At 29.2% G+C, this 18,201-nt stretch overlaps 2 protein-coding genes across 3 annotated transcripts; one reads left to right on the forward strand and one right to left on the reverse strand.

The window, feature by feature from the left end:
- Positions 1–2,625: 2,625 nt before the first annotated feature.
- Positions 2,626–5,680, reverse strand: LOC135957751 (uncharacterized). Its single transcript, XM_065508545.1, has 4 exons — positions 5,523–5,680; positions 4,765–5,228; positions 4,448–4,706; positions 2,626–2,762 (listed from the first exon to the last, which is right to left on the reverse strand). The coding sequence occupies exons 2-4, from the start codon at positions 5,159–5,161 to the stop codon at positions 2,675–2,677; spliced, it is 744 nt and encodes a 247-aa protein (XP_065364617.1). The 5' UTR covers positions 5,162–5,228; positions 5,523–5,680; the 3' UTR covers positions 2,626–2,674.
- Positions 5,681–9,499: 3,819 nt separating this feature from the next.
- LOC135957752 (peptidyl-prolyl cis-trans isomerase-like) lies at positions 9,500–16,728 on the forward strand. Of its 2 annotated transcripts, none has more exons than XM_065508547.1 (2): positions 9,500–9,903; positions 15,036–15,630. In XM_065508547.1, the coding sequence occupies exons 1-2, from the start codon at positions 9,652–9,654 to the stop codon at positions 15,462–15,464; spliced, it is 681 nt and encodes a 226-aa protein (XP_065364619.1). In that variant the 5' UTR covers positions 9,500–9,651; the 3' UTR covers positions 15,465–15,630. The 2 variants fall into 2 exon arrangements, with proteins under 2 accessions (XP_065364619.1, XP_065364618.1); XM_065508546.1 differs by lacking the exon at positions 15,036–15,630 and adding an exon at positions 15,913–16,728 and having other exon boundaries at positions 9,598–9,903.
- Positions 16,729–18,201: the final 1,473 nt, after the last annotated feature.

Consider the following 18,201-nt stretch of genomic DNA (forward strand, 5'->3'; position numbering starts at 1 on the left):
GTTAAATATATCCAATATTAGATTAGAAACAAGTGGATAAACCAACTTAATGAAACGTATCGGAATGTTATCAACTCCAACAGAATGAGACCCCACTTTCTCTAATACTTCACGCTCAAGCTCATTAATACAGCGAAATGCAAAAAAAGTTTCTGCAGTCAGAAAAATTATCAAACAGCCCAATTATGAATAAAAATTCCCCGGGAGTTTTTTCCCTTTTCTCATTTTTCCTATTCAAATTCAATGGGAAAAAACTCCCGGGGAACAAACTCCCGCGGAATTTTTTATTCATAATTGGGCTGAAAGACAACACCAATTAGGGGTTACTCCCTAATTCGAATCGAATCGCTTCCAAAACTCTTCAGATTGATAAAGTCTAAAATAATGATATGCAAGATTTCTAAGAGATCTTACAAAAATAACTTCCCTAGAACTTTGGGTGTCACTTTTGATAGCTTTTTTAACCTCCTTAGCACATGTCACTGCAATCACGCATAAACTGCGAAAGAGGAACAAGGCACTAGTCGACAGCACTTGGGGTATGGACAAAGAAACCTTGCCAGCAACCTACAAAACGATTGGTAAGTCAGTGGTTAACTATGCTCCAAATTACATCCGAACATACAGGACAGCATAAAGAGGTATGTGCATTATTTTGATCGCAGCTCGTATATGACAGCTTTGAACGAAATTCATAGAGACTCCATGGCGCGCCATCAATTCCGCAGTAGCAGGATAACGTATGAATGTCGTACTTGGAGGTCGCCCACCGCTGATAGCAGATGCCTAGAAGATTCTGCCGCGTAAAACAATAGTTGTTCTGGCACAACTTAATGCCTTCTGGTCCCGTATAGACCGTGTCGTCCACAACATGTGACCAGGGTACCCATGAAACCCTCAACATATTCAACTGTCCAGCCAAACCTACTTCACTGCGTCCAGTGGATTTATGGAACCACAAAATATAAGTAGCACAATTTCATGGACTTGATTTACTTGCAGAACCTCCAGATTAAATATTGTAAAACTGTTCACACTGCAACAACAACCACCTTTACGAATGAGGTAAATCTCAACCTTGGGGTCGTAGTCGATGGAGCCAAATTTTTTATTTTTCTTGCAAGTTTTTCGAATTAAATTCGTAAAAAATTTTAGTTATTGAACTGATTTAATATAAAAATCATGAACAAAAGTTTATTGAACAATCAGTTAGATTTACATACATACAGCCCAATTATGAAAAAAAAATCCCCGGGAAATTTTTCCCTTTTCGTTTTTTTAACATAGAATTTGAATAGGAAAAATTCAAAGGGAAAAAACTCACGGGGATTTTTTTCATAATTGGGCTGATAGTTACAAGGTGTCCATAAAGTATTTCTGAGGCATTTTCTAATACTGACTTTTTGAGTTGAAAATTGCATAAATAACAGGAAATGAGCCCTTTTGACTATAAGATCAGGTTGACCTAAACTACTATGAAATATCATATATATAGGTGATAAGATAATTGATGAAATTATAATTAAGATTTAGACACACACACACGGTTGTTTTAATTTATTTTTTTATTATTATTTTGTTTTAATTTCTTGCTTGCAATGGACGTGCTTTATTAACAAACTGCATTTAAATTGGTACGTGTTTTCTTTTGTAATTTTAATCTTAAAAAATAACATTATTAGAAATTATAAAATGAATTATTAAATACAAAGTATGTATTCTCATAAGTTCAATCAATTAAATATTCATAAAATTATTAAGCTAATTCGCAAAAGGTTGTATATTGTAAATGACTCGTGTTTGTTAATCTTCTACTTAAGTAAAATTATTAATATTCGGCCATTGATATATAGTACAGCTAAAGTATTTTAAATACATTAATTTGTAAATAAAATCAAATACGTATTAAGTCTTGAAATAAGAACGACAGAGTGAATATATTTAATACATATGTATGTATGTATGCATGTGTTATATTTAAATTTAGTTTAAAATGAGATTCTTAATAATTAAATTAAAATTCTAACAAAAATGTAAACAAATAAAACTACATACTAAAATTTAAGTACAAAAGCCTGGCAAAAATATATCGAATGTTTTTAAATGTTCATATTTCATATTTGTTTGTACATTACAATTACAATTCAATCGTAAATCTACCATCTACCCTCATCCTTTATGAGAAAATTATTCAATAAAATTCATGTAAATAATTGTAAAAGTTATAATAAGAAACTAAAAATGTCCATTCATATTAATCATTAGTCATGGCATTATTAATATACTTGCAAAAATATAAATCATGTTTAAAGCAGCACTAGTAGTTGTGCTGATTGAAAAATTTTAAATTACAATTTTCTTTTAATTAATTAATTTATTTATTTGTTTTTTTTATTCATATTTTATATGAATTTTTGTTTTGTTAATAAATCATTATTTTTGAATGCATATAAATTCGAATATAATTAATATTGTTTGTTTGTTTGTTTGAGACAACGTTCCAATTAAATAAAATAAATTATATTTTAATAAAATTTATAAAACTAATTTTACAAGACAATGTAAAATAATTAAAATAGAGATTACGAGTTGGTTGGTGTTGATTGTTGAGATTTCTTGTTACAATTTTCATTCGCTGCTATTTGAATTCATTATTATGGTTATTAATAATCATTTAAGCATCTGCAACACGACCGACAGGACGTAAAACAATTCTTGGATCTGGTTCAAGCATGCGATCAGATTCTTCAGCACTGCTGAGACTGTAATATATAGAAAAAAAAAGATAAAGTAAAACAAAACTAACGACTAACATATTCAATTAAACTCAATTAAAAATTATTTCAAAGTCAAGGTATAAATCGAAAATTTCAAAATTAAAACAAATATCTTTAAAAGTATAAGAGAAATAAACATATTTTTTTAAAACGAAAATTAATGGAAAATCTATCCGAGTACGATTTTTTTGTACGTCATTTTGGACCATTAGTTTAGAATAGGAAAATTTATTACCAAAGATTCATTAATTTTTATTTTTGTGGCTATTTTATTGTTATTTTTAGGATTTTCTTTCTTATGTACTGTTTTAATAATACAAGCGAGTACTTTCAGTGGTATTTTACATGTGTTTTGTTATTGTAACAAAAACAAAATACATTTTTTATATACATATATTTATTTTGATTTATATCCCTCTTGCATCCCACTAAGCATCCAAAAGCCACTTAAAGGAATGGACCTAAGCTTTATTTTGAGTAAAAAAAAATTAATTTTTGGAAAAAGTTAGATTTTGCTAAAAAAAAAAGTCACAAATGGCTTGTCTTGTGTTACAAAATATTTATTTTGATAAATATACCACTCGCATCCCACTAAGCGGACCAAAAAGGAAAAGAGCTAAGATTTCTTTTGAGAAAAAAAATAAATAAAAATGGTCCATTTAAAAAAAAGTCAACAAAGTTTTTGATTTTGCAAAAAAAAAAAAGTAAAAAATTACATGTTTTGAGTTACAAAACATTTATTTTGATAGATATCGAACTCGCATCCCACTAAGCGACCAAATAGGTCTTCAAGGAGAATATCTAAGCTTTATTTTAAGAAAAAAAGCGCCCAGTTAAAAAAAAATTTTTGGATTTCGAAAGATTGTAGAAATAGCTATCTATGCTATTAGGGACACATTTTTCTAAGAACAATAGGTAATAAGTTACATGGATGGGGAAAAACACATGTTTTGCCAAAATGTCATTGATGCAAATTTCATCCCGATCGGACATCGATTTTAAAAGTTGGTTCACTTGACATGAAATCCCCCATATATGAAACTGCTTTGAAATATTCCCAGTGGTTTTTTTACAGTTACTTACCTTGACTTGAAGATTAAATAAAAATTAATAATCAGATTAGTTAATCTAAAAATAAATCTAATCCAGCGGTTACATTCTTTGCAGTTTTTAGATCGTAGTTTAATCTGCCAATATTGGCCTTAATTGCTAATCTTTAAATAAAAAAAAATGGGCCTTTTCGGAAATGCATCACTGCGCTGCATTTGATGCGCATCTGTGATTAGTTTGCGATGCTCATGCAAATCAGCTGATGCTGATGCGCAGACAATGCATCAGCCATTTTTGTGATGCTTGTTTGATGGGTTTTTGCGCATCATATGTTTCACTGTTGCTTTTTAGAACTCATGACATTTGCAGTGTTGGCAACTTTTGCATTTTAGAATGTACTGCGCATCAGATGCAGCGCAGTGATGCATTTCCGAAAAGGCCCAATATCTCTAAAACTAAACAAAAAACATAAAAAACCAAATTACAATTATGTTTGTCTAAATTGTCTTGCATCGAATCTGAAACAATGGTGAAAATCTCCTTAACTAAAGTCATTTCTCAAAAGTCTTAGAAACTAAACCAACAGATATTGATTGATTTTATTTTTTATAAAAACTTACCAATCCTTATTATCGGGCATTAAATTACGGCGTTCTTCATCATCGGCACGCAACGAGGGCAACTCCGAAACAGGAGCATACTGTGTGTGCGATACTAATGGATCTGTGGAAGGATTCAAGGCCATAATGCCCTGGCCACAACCGCCATCAACATTTTGACATTGCAATTGACGAGCCAACGACTGTTTTTTGTCGAAAAATGGACACGGGCAGGGACACACGCAGTTGCGGCGCCAGTCAGCAACTTTTAAATAGAGTCCTTCAATAAAACAAAAATTTTTTTACAAAATTTTCTTATTAATAATAGGGAAACTCACCCATTCCGACTATGCCCAGACAAGTCATAAATACGCCACCCAACAGTATGCCCAATGGTATGTTGACACAGGGGCTCATAGCTTCGGTTTGAGTTTCACTTACTTCATCGTCAGTGGTTTGTTCAATGGGAGCCTGTTGTTGCTGTTGTTGGTCTTCAATCCAGTCGGCTGCACCGCTAGCCAGCATTGCAATTCCGGCGGCCAAGGATATTAAAGCAAACAAGAGCAGTGCTAACTGAGGTTTAGGTTTGCGAAATATGCGCAAAGGTGAATCAACTCCAATTGAAGATGCTGGCCCTAAAAATCCTAGGCCACCCCCTGAACCATTACCGCCACCTGAACGAGGCTCATAGGAGACCGTTGTGGGTTGATACACAGGACCACCACAAGATGGCATTGTGTGTTAATATTTTGATAGTTGTTTATGTGAGTATGGGTATTTATTACTTAAATTATTGTTGTTGCTGTTATTTTTGCAAAAAAAATATAAATGTACAATTTTATAAAAAAACCTATATTGCGGTTGTATTTAAATTTAAAAATAGATCAGAAATTGCTATAAAATAAAATCATCATCAATTGTGTCAACAACAACAGAATATGACACGTATTATTTCGTTTCATTATTTTGCCTTACATTCATTATTATCCTTTTTTCATACTTCCTTTTTTTTATTTTGATTTTTACCATCTTTGAAGGTTGAATTTATTTTTTCGAAATCAATAAACTTACTTTTAAAATTCAAATTTGTATTTACCTTCTAATTGCTTCCGTTACTAAAATATTTAATTTCTTTAAAGAAATTGCACTTTTTTTGCAATCTAAGAATTATTTATTTTTATTGTTATTATTGCAATTATACACTTCTTCACCTATTGAATTTTCCGACTTTTCTTCAATTGCTTAGGTCGTTTTCAGTGATGTTAAATTAGCGATTTTCGCGTGAAATCTTCTGACTTTGAAACCAATTAAGCGGGTGGAAATTATTTAAGATATTAGCGCGAATTCTAGCGATTTCTTATTTGCAGACTTAACCCTTTGGGTACGTCTTTCAAATTACAAAAGCAGTAAAATTTGGATTAATATGTTTTACGTCTCTAAAAAAATTTGTCTGTTAACGAAATATGGTGAATATCAGGAGTATTAGCTTGCGAACGATTTGCAGTTACGCGTGAACTATTCTTACCAGCTTTAAATCTAGAGTAAACCAAACTTTTCTATTCGAAATTTATAATTTATATTTCTTATAAAAATCGGAAGGAAAAAAACAACGTTAAAATAGTCGCTGAAAAAATGTAACAGTGAATTTTAAAAGGACATTTCTTAATTATGACTCATTTTAGTAACCTTCACCATGATAGGTATGTGAAAAGGAAATTTTTAAAAAAATCACACTTTTCTTTTTAAATCTACGAAGCCGTCCTAAATTGTTCATTATTTCTTAAGAGTTTATAATTTTGACAAAATAGCAAATAATTTTGTGTCAACGACACTACTAGAAACAAAATTGGAATGTTTCAAAATCCAAGATCAATATCATTACCCAATAAACCAAACGATATTAAAACGATATCGAAACGATATCATCTAGATGATATAAACTATCATATATGATATCGTTTGCAGGTCATAAACGATAGTTTTTGCATACTAAATTGCACCGTTCCTTATAATATCGTTTTTCCAGGCAATTATGATATCGTTTTCGCTATCATAATTCCCAATAAAAACGATAGTAAAATCGCCATGCTACAAATTTTATTCAGAATGCTATTTAATACTAAAAATTTAATATTTTTTTTAATCTCTTATACTAGATAGATAATATATCGCTGAAATAAGATAAAAACCTGGAAAGGAAAATAACATATCATATATGTACATATTTTCATTTCATTCACACACATACAGCACATACGCATTTTGCAAATATTTGAATGTTTAAATTTAAAATATTCGCGTGCTTATTACCTACCCACAGTTTAAATCAAATAACGTTTTATATGAGTTAATATTTATTTTGTTTCCATCTTGAGTATTTGGATTGAAAGTTTTTAATTTAAATTTTTCAGTTTGAAGTCTTTTTCAAATGTTTTAAATTTATTTATTTTATTGGAATGAAAACTATATTATAATAATATCGTCTTCAATAATAATATATGATATCATAATCGCCCCCATAAAGTAATATCGGTTTTGCTATCATATCGTTTTCTGGTTTATTGAGTAGTTATAGTTTCTATTAAAAATATAATAAAATATATTGAAAACAAAACAAGTTTTTTTTAATTTGTAAAACGCAAATTACAGTATAAACGGACTGTTCAACAGAATTGTTCAACCATCCGAGTAAAAGTAATAAAGTGCTAAATTTTAAAGTTATCATTTTGGTAAGTACCGTGTATTTTTAAAAATACACGATAATAGACTGGTTTATTGTGTGAATAGAGCTCTATAATTTAGTTTATAACTTAAATCGATTAGTGAACCAATACATTTTAGCTTATAATTATTCAGCTAAATTCAAAAATACTTTTAAAAACCTTTCATCTCTTCAAAAGTTCGTATATATCGGGATTAAAGATTTTTAGAATGTGTGTAATGTATATTTTAAAATGCAGTATTTTATAGGTAACAGTAGTCAAGATGAAAGGCAATTTTAGGGGTAACGGTATGTTTTTATACTTAAAACCATAGAGAATTAAGCATAAAGCCCTGATTTAAAAATGAAATCAAAAGCAAATACTTTTTAAAAATGTGTCCTTATATTAGAAAGAGTTATTTCTATTACTTTGTTCAATAATAAGTGCTGACTGTATATAAAATTGCGCAATAAAAGAAGTCCAAATAGTCGTTAAGTGTAGCGTTAACATGGATTATCACTAACAAATTCTAATTTGTTGAGCAAATAAATTTGGAAAAAAATGAAGCGCATTTCAAAGGTATTTGTAATGAATTATAACGCAAACTGAAAATTTGGATTGAAAATTTCCAACTTGTCTCTTTTTAAAATCTTAAAAAAATTCGAAATCAGTTTAATTTCGAAAATTAATAGATTTTTTCGATTTTTATATTCTCCTCAAACCAATATGTAATAAGTGAACAAATTAGCTTTAACTAAAATAAATGCATACACAATTTCTCAGAAAAAATCGAAGTTGAGTAAATTTATCAAAATTTAGAAGTAAACAATCTTTACTATGTAAATTTGTTTTTCTTATTAAATTAATTTCGTTTTTACGTTAATTTGTTAATGTTTTGGTAACAGACATATGTTTTCAGTTTGATTACAGTTCCGAAATAATCGAATCTCACCTCTAAAGTAGCGGTACTTTATTATTTAAATTATGAAAATACAAAATTTTGTTTTCAATAAATTTATTAAAATCTACAGAAGTTAAAATGTAATATAATATAACACTTGTGTCAACTTATGTATTTCTACTTTTTTAGTTGGGACCAAAATGATCAGTATTATAAAGATACCGGTACCGAAATAACAGCAAATACAGTTGCCACTATAGTACCGTTACCGAAAAAATATAAATTAATATTACCGTCAACTTTTAAAAGTTTCGATTAGGATAAAAGTGTAAACCGCTAAATTATCAAACAAATTTGACTACAAATATGCAACAACAATTTGGAAAAATAATATATTTTTCAGTAACAGATATATTTTCTAGCGATTTTTGCTAAACATTTACAGGTCGTTTTTACATTACACTGCTGAACTAGTGGTACTTATTTTCGTTATGCGGACAAATATTTACCCCCTTCTGTTTGAATTTTTGTTTGTTTATTTTTTTTAAATTTAAAGATACCAGACTTCGTGAATACGTTTGACATTTTTAAAGATTTGTCGCCAGATTTATATAGTCTCGGGAAAAAAACGTATTGCCGTATCTCACAATAAAAGTTTATGGGAATAATCGAAATGTGTGATAAAACGATATTGCCACTATCAACTGTAAGTTCAATAAAAACAAAATACGGACTAATTTTCATATGATCTATTTACAAATCCCTTGTATTGAGTGTATTATTGTATTGAAATAGAAAAGTGTTAGCTTGTTCTTGGAAATTTTCATATAAAAATTAAAAACACTTTTATTTTTAATGTTTTTAAAAAGTTATATTGGTTTCCGTGATATCAATGTTATGTGTATGTCAGTTATTGAGAAGAACACAACCATTAATACCTCAAAATTATTGTTTTCGCAAAAAAAAAAATCATTTACTTTTTTCAGTCCACTCGTTCTTTGAGTCAAAAAATATGCATTCACAATGTAAATCTCGTTTTCCAACATGAATTGCAGAAAATATTTCTATTATTTTTATGATTACTATGAGTTGCTCTTGTTTAAATGTACGAATATAAACGAATTTAGCCAGGCGAGTTAATAATGTGACCTCAAGGTTTATTGTATGTCATCTACCAAATTATTTCATCAAATTTATTTTCATCAAATTGAGAAAGTAAATTTCAAAATCAATCATTAAAAACGTTCTTTACGAATTAATTCATAGTCTTAATTCCTTAAATGAGAGTTAGTTTTGAAATATTGTAAAGTTATATATAGGCAGGATTTTCTTTCAATTTTGAGAAAATTTTATTTAGCAAATAGTTCAAGCAATCATGATTAGCAATACAATATACATATTATTTTGGAAATTATACTTATTGATTTTCGGAATAGTTTTTAGATGGTAATAGTCTGGCATCACAAAAAAAACTTACGCAACTTTTTTCCAAAAAGAGATACCGCTATTCTTATATCACTTGAAGCACGTGAATTGTGGAGAAGACACGAATTAAAACAATCTTGTTTTAATTAAATAATACTGTTAATTTAGCTGTAATCAAGTTGTAAATACAGGTAAACATGTCGTTCCTAGGGGCAACACTGGCACGATGCTGTCGTCAAATGACAGTTGGCGCGTCGCAGCCTATCGCCATTTTTGCCAGAACAACAAATATTCAAGCTTCGCCATTGACAACTGGAATTAAAACGATTCAGTCGCAATTTGGATTTCTCAGTGTACGTAATTTTGCTAGCAAAGGAAAAATGGGTTTACCTCGTGTCTTCTTTGATATGACCGCTGATGGTCAACCTTTGGGCCGTATTGTTATGGAGGTAAGGGAATTTTTACAATTGATATGTATTCATTAGCACTTAATATTGTGTATTTACAATTAATATCTTGATGTAACCTATGATTTACTGCATTCTCATCATAGTTTCATAGTTCATGTTTAAGGATAAAAAAGTGTGTATGTGTTTCGAGTAAATGCATTTTTTCTTACATATTTGACATGAATTAATTATATTTAGGGCTTTTTGTTCGTGTACATAAAGTTTTTTTTCTTAAAGCGTGAAAGTGAGGTTAGGTTTGTGAATATTTTGCTGAAGAGGAAAAGAAAAGACAACTTGCAATTTATAAGTTAGTTGTTGGTTAGCAAAACGTCGACGGTGACTATGACACTGTGTGTGTGTTTGTGGAATGATTAACCAGTGGGCGCATGTGTTGGTGTGAATTACCGGGCTAGTATTGGTGTATACGAATAGTGGCATCTCTATTTCCAACGTTAAGTGAGCCAACAATTGTTTAGTGGAAAATAATTGAATCGTTTAAAATTGTTTAACCAACAAAATCTAATCAATCCAAATCGAATTTACCCCCCATCGCTTCGTTTTTCTGTTTGCTAGCCGGCCGGCTTGGTTCTTGTTGATGTCATTGTTCTTTTTGTTTAACCAACGTTTTTATGCATACTACATGTGTGTGTGTGTATGTGTGATAAGTGTTGATTATTTTAATAAATTCTATTGCTAATCACTTTGCTTGCCTTGTTTTTACCCCTTCCCGCGTGTTTCTTTTTTTTGTTCTCATGGAATAAAACGGCTCAGTTTTGCTTTATTTTGTCTGCTCAGTTGCTGCGCTGCCAGTATAAATTCATTTTGGAATTTTCCATTTTGTTCTTTTTCTTTTTATACACATTTTTATCTCAATACACGTTTTGTTCATGTTTTTGTATACAAAATTCTTTTTGTTGAATGTTTAAACAAAGATGAAAAAACGTGTTCTATTTTATTAAACATTGTTCGTAAATTAAACTATTACACTTTTATAGTAATTTCTAAAAGCAGACATTGAATTTCCACCTAAATGCAAATGACCAGTTGTGACCTTGAGCATGAGCGCATGAGTTGCAAATAAAATACACATTTTAAAAGTTGTAATTTTTATTGTCCTTCCCTGCTACATGTTTTTTTTTTTTTTTTGTCTGTATACTGATTACTAAATATATTTTATTGTATTGATTTATTTTTTTTAATTTCCATTTTGTTTGGCAATATAATTATATCTCAATTTGTAATTGGTGGGGGAAAGCCAAGAGTCATTTAAAGTGTTATAAATTGTTTTTTTTTTTTTTTATCTATTGAATAGTATATAGGGTGGGACATAATGTGTTTAGTTTTCATTTTAATTGCATTTTGATCATAGTTTATGTTATCGTTTAAGTTTGGTGATCTTGCTAGAAAATTCTTGTCTACTCTATTTTTGGCATAAATAAAGATCATGACAACAGATTGTAGTTTTACAGTTTTTTAACATTGTGATCCAAATACAAAAATTACATTTTGATCGTATTCCTTGGCCAATTTGGGTCACGTTTCGTATTAAATTTGTACAAATCCTTCATATAAAGACCTTTAAATGAGCGTTATGGGCGTTTACCTACTTTTATTCTTCAAATATAAACAAACCTTGAAAGGAAATATTTTTTATTATAAGGATAACGTTCCAGGGGGGTGCATGATTGTGAAATGTTTTTGTTTGAAATTAATTTAATTGGAAAACATGTTAACAAAATGGATTTCAAACGTTTTAAATTTGTATTATTCACCATATTTTTTCTCAAAGGTAGTTTTTTTCCTTGCCAAACTTCGCAATGTTTTATCAGAAACATTAGTTTGTATTACTGGCCAGAGTTCTAGAAGTTGCTAGAATTCCTTTTGTAACTAGTATTGTTAGATCATAAAATATATAGGTTAATGCAAAAAAAAATTATTTGGTATACTTATGAGAGACATTGTATGCAGATTCCAAAATACTTTCGAATCGAATTGCGAAGTAACAAAAATAACCTTTAAAAAACATGTATGTACATAATTATGGCCTTTAATTTAAAAATTTACAACATGCCTACAAATAATGCAAATAGTGTTTAACATTTAACATTATGGGAAAATAAACTGTTTTATACAATTGTTTCTGATTTTATATGTATCTTCACTAAGTTAAGGTCTAAAATATTGTAGAATGCTTTATAATGTTTAATTTATAATTGTTTAAAGAATTTCTCCATATAATGGTGTGTTCTATTTACATTACTCACGTTTTTTTTTCAATTAGGTAATAAGCTGAAATTGCTTTAACCCATTTCTCTGTCTGTAATAGATACAGCAAATTGATAAAGTTTTTTTTGTTAAATTACCTACAACACTTTTGTTAAATAGATATTTAAACATTATAAAAGTTATACCTATTTAATGACGTCATAAAAAATAGCTTTTAAAATATTTACAATGTCCTTAAAAACAAAACCAATTAAGCATTCATTTAAACTCCACCCATGTGGACACAAGCAAAAAATGTACCTATGCAGTTGTAGGTAGGTAGGTATATGAATTTTATAACTTTTGAAAAAAGTATTTGTTTGCATAGTTCCACTATAATTATAAATACATACAAGTCAAATTATTCATTCCTCTTCCCTTGTACCTATATGGAATTTGATAAAACGTTAGACCTTAGGAATAACGAAAACAAATACAGAGCAATAAATCAAAAAAAGGACATGACATTGAAAATATAATCTATCATAAAAATTACATATTTTAGAAAGTAATTTTGCACTATTAGTCTATTTTGTTATTGTATACCTTGCATATATAGGTATGTACTTACATATTAACTTTTAATTTTACTTTCATTTGTAATTTACATACATACCTATAGCATTTAAATAATATACAAATGTACGTATTGTAGGTATTAATTTTCTGTATTAATTTCTTTGTATTAAATGCTTATGATGTACATACGTATTATTAAATGTAATTGCAAGAATGTTATAGAATAGTAATAGTTAGTACAATTTATATAAATGTACCTATCTATTGTAAATGACAACGTCAAAAGGTAGAGAACAGACAGACACCTATAAGACCAACATCCTGCAAAACCCCCACCTAGCGCATTCATACAAGGATGTCAGTCTATTTGAGCCACCTACATTTGTTTTTCTTTATTGGCATGAGATAATCGATTAATTACTATTGAAAACATAGTTGAAAGGTTGGTCAATAATTTAACCGTCTGCTTTTTTACTTTGTTATTGTTGTCATCTGACGACACGTGTCCTTAAATCAGGAAAAATAACAATGATTACAATAGAAAAACAATAAAACTAAATAAATCAAAGGTCATGTAATGTATTAATTTTGTTTGAAATAAGTAGACAATAATTGCAATTGGGTTAAAAGTTTGTGTTAGTGTTTTTCTCTTTCATTTATTTTATTTGTCGATAATCTCAAGGATTTCATAAAAATACAACAACAAAATCATAGAGTTTAAAGAAAATTAGTTTAAAGATTTCTGAGACACTAACATTAATAATACTTACCCCCATTAACACGAAGTCTGGTTATGCCTTAACTAATAGTTATACCGTCGGTTAAAATTATTTTTGTATGAAAACTGTCAATATAACTATTAGTTAAAATATAACCAGACTTCGTGTTACTGGGGGTTATAAAGTTAAATATTTTAATTTAAAATAAGAAGGGATCATGAATTATTTACAATAAATATTTTTTTTTTTTTGAAATGAAAATAGTTGTAGGTATAAGTTTTATGTCACATGTTTATTTGATTTGGACAGAAATTCTTTTATTGTAAATTGTTTTCTTAAAATTAAATTTACATAAAAGTAGTTGTAATTATTTCGACTGTATGTTGAATTATAAACCTGATTTATTCGTTTTAAACTTAATAATCTACCTACTAGGATATGACAGAGGAATGACCAGTTAATATTTAATTATGAATTCGTAACTATAAATTGATTAATCTATGCTTCATTGTAGGTTTCTGTTAGATTTGTTTATATTTTTCTCAATTCTTTCTTTTTATCAAATTTCCATGACTTAATCTGTATTGTTTTTTTATTATTAAACTGATGTCATAACTATTTGATATAAAATGTTTTAAACACAATTTCTATTATACTAGATAGAATATTATTCTGTGATTCATATTCAAGTTTACGTGCTGTTGCCAATTTTTGTTATTTTTTGTCAAAACTGTTTAAAGCTAGAACATAATTTCAATTAAAACTGGTTACTTATGAGTAATTTTTAAACAAAAATAAACAGAAAACGTACTAGCAATGCACTAAAATTAATTTTAAATAACAAATAATAACCAGATATTTTTAGTTAAATTTATGCTTAATTTTATTATTCTGTCATTAATTAATATAAATGAGAGAATATTTATAGAATATGTTCTTTTCTTTTTTATACTCTCCACCAGCACCCAAAATTTGGTGAATGATATTGCTATAAGTGTGTAACATTGATATTCATCTAATACCCAATAAAGTATGTATTGAGGTTTATTCTTGATTCTTATAAAATTCCAAGTCGATTTAGCTATGTTTTCTGTTTACATCCAGACGTCCAAAAGTATTTTTTTTTTTACATTAAAAAGGTCAAATAGTTAAAAAAAATCAACTTTTAATAAATAGCTAGTCAAAAAGTCAGCTATACAAAAATGTTAAAAAGTCGAACATACAAACCTTTTCTACTCACACTATTTCGAAAGTGTCTTGTCGTCAGCATCATTACCAAAACTTTTTACCAAAACTTTGAAATAATAATTATATTTTTTAAAAATTTATGATCAATAGTATCAATTTGTCCGTAAAGAAAACAAGAAAACGGTTCGAACACACTGCCATAAAGTATTTGTGAAAACTTTGTTAAACAAATCAATAATACCTGCAGGTTTAATAAGGGTTTGTTGTCCATTTACAATACATTATACAATAAAAATACATATTAGTAGGTAGTTCTACACTTTGTGTGTAGGTATTAAACAAATATTATCAACAAAAAAATTAAACAAATAAATGTTAATAATGTCAATACAATTTAACTTTATGCTTTTCTTTAAATATTGTAATTACTATATTTTATAGCTGCGTCCAGATGTTGTGCCAAAGACTGCCGAGAATTTTCGTGCTCTGTGCACCGGTGAAAAAGGTTTCGGTTATAAGGGTTCTAGTTTTCATCGCATTATAACGGATTTTATGTGTCAGGGTGGCGATTTTACTGCTCACAATGGTACTGGGGGTAAATCGATTTACGGACATAAATTCGATGATGAAAACTTTATATTAAAGCACACCGGAATTGGTACACTGTCCATGGCCAATGCAGGACCCAATTCGAATGGATCACAGTTTTTCATATGCACCGTTAAGACAACATGGTTGGATGATCGTCATGTTGTGTTTGGCAAAGTCATTGATGGCCTGGATGTAGTGAGAAATATGGAGCGAATGGGTAGTCAATCGGGCAAGACTAGCAAGAGAATTATTATTAACGATTCTGGTCAATTGCAATAGTTTATTTTACCTACATTACAGTCTTAATTTATGTTTTTTCTTTCTACAAAAGCACAAAGCTAAATAGTATTCATTCATATTTACATACATATATAAAAATTCATTGTCATAATATGTAAGGAAAATTACAGAGAATATAGAGATTATTTTTTGCCAAAACATTATACATATTTTAGTTTTTCTTATTCATTATGTACCACCTACCAAGTAATTTATTGATGTGTGTGTATTCAATGTGAAAGTATCTGGCTTCAAAGCCAAGTATGGATGGTTGGGATGGTGCACTGAGAGGAGTATATACAGAAAGAATAGTGTTTTTTAGAAAATATTTTAAAAATAACCATACAAATTAACCAAATAGAATTAAAATAAAAAGAAAAACAAACAAACAAACCAAAACAATAAAACATAAATAATCATTTGTGCACGTCACATTTTCTTTCTGCAGCTCCGTAGCGATGTTGTTCCAAAGACCGCTGAGAATTTCCGTGCTCTCTGCACCGGTGAAAAGGGTTTCGGCTACAAGGGTTCCTCTTTCCATCGTGTCATTCCCAACTTCATGTGCCAGGGTGGTGATTTCACAAACCACAATGGTACCGGCGGTAGATCCATCTATGGCAACAAGTTCGCTGACGAGAACTTCACCTTGAAGCACACCGGTCCCGGTATTTTGTCCATGGCCAACGCTGGACCCAACACCAACGGTTCTCAATTCTTCATCTGTACCGTCAAGACCGCCTGGTTGGACAACAAACACGTTGTCTTCGGTCAAGTTGTTGAAGGCATGGATATCATTAAGCAAATCGAAGGTTACGGCACCCAATCCGGCAAGACAAACAAGAAGATTGTTGTTGCTGACTCTGGTGCCCTGTAAGCAAAACACCAGCATCATCATCTAAACGACAACAACAAACAACAAAACTATTTTAATAATTGTAATTTTAAGAGTAATCGCAACAGCAAAAAACAAATGAAAGATGAAAAAGCATTTAAAACTAAACATACTGAACAAAAAAAAAAAAACAAAGAAAATGAAAATGATTAAATACAATTTGTTCACTTTTCTTTCTCAGTTTCTTCTCTCTTTCACAAAAAACATACATAGTTTGAAATCGCAAAAAATTACCAATTGAAATAAACAAAAAGAAGAAATATGCTTAAAGTATAAATTATATTGTTCACTCAATATTATTCCCAGATAAAAAGAAAACCTTTTTTATTATTTTACAAAAATAAAACATTCTACTTTTTTCCTGTCCAAAAATTATCATCTTGTGTTTTAATTTAATAAATTTACAGTATATTACGTACCACCAGCAAGCAGTATCATGAATTTTGAAATTATCGTAGGCAACCATAAGCATAAGGAGATTAAATATTAATACATACAAGAATCAAATACTAAAAAACCGCTATTGTCTAGTAATTAGATTATTTTTGCTGATTGATTTTTTTATACCTTAACAAGTAGCTTAAAACCTAGTATTGTAAACTAAGTGCTTCTAGAGCTTTGCTTTTTTATTTATTTATTTTTTGTAGCATACCGATACTATTAAATACTATGGATTTGAAATTAATTTCTCCTTAAAAAGCAGTGTGTTTGCGAACTCATTTACATTCCTAAACAGCTAAAATCCTAAATATCTCCTAAAGCAATCGGTCTCAAATGTTTTGAATCGCCAATTACGATAAAAATTATTATTTTTTTTTGGAAAATTGTCCATGTTTCAATGACATTTTAAAAATTGAAAAAAACTTAGAAATTTGTTAATTAAAAACTATGGAAGGATTTTGATCCGCTATTAGCAAAAAAAACAGACTAAGAAGTTGGTAAAAAAAACTAATAGAAAATATGTAGCAATGTTTCTTGTAGATTTCTTCTAGTAGATTTTATATACATACATACAAATCTTTCAAATCGGATCAGGAACAAAAATATTGCCTTAATTCAAAATTGTTCATATACATATGTATATACCCAAATATTCCATGTGGCCTTGATGCTCGACTCCCTTGGTGTTTAAAGTCTAAATTCAAAAAAATTACCTCAACTACACCTGAACTATAGCCATGCCCAATTTTATTAAAATCGGACTTCCGTTTAGAAATTACAGATTTTTTACACTTTTTTTTGGAATTTCCCCTGTGCGTCATTCACTCTCATGTCCAGAATAAACAACCGACCGAAACTAATGAAATTTACACAATAATTGTATAATCTTTCTAAAAATTTGGTGTTGAAAATTAGCAAAATCGGTTCAGTAAAAATGGTGTTGAAAATTAGCAAAATCGGTTCAGTAAAAATTTATAGAGAAAAATGAAATTTCCCAAATAATTTCGAAGATTGCTACTTTAGCTTTGAGTGTGTCTTATTCCAGAATCCTCGCATGTCATATTTTTAACAAAGGAATTATGTGAAACTGCTGATAGTTCTAGTTGTTTAAAATTGTAATCTAATTAACCTAGCTAGTTTTTTCTCTGAGCGAAAGTTATTTATTGAAAGTAGATCTTGAGCCTATTTCCAAAAAATTACATGGTCATATTTATTCAGTAATGATACTGGTACTTGTATCAACTTATAATTTCAAGATATCTTCTACATTTTTACTCTGGGTACTAGTTAAGGTTGGCACTAATGGAAATAATTTGGTAATAGTGCTTCAAAACCACAATATGGACATCGCGTCTCCGGTGGATTTTCCCCCTACATATCATTCTAGGCTGAATGACATTTATA

The sequence above is a fragment of the Calliphora vicina genome, chromosome 4 (genome assembly GCF_958450345.1).
Source record: "Calliphora vicina chromosome 4, idCalVici1.1, whole genome shotgun sequence".
Lineage (NCBI taxonomy): Eukaryota > Metazoa > Arthropoda > Insecta > Diptera > Calliphoridae > Calliphora > Calliphora vicina.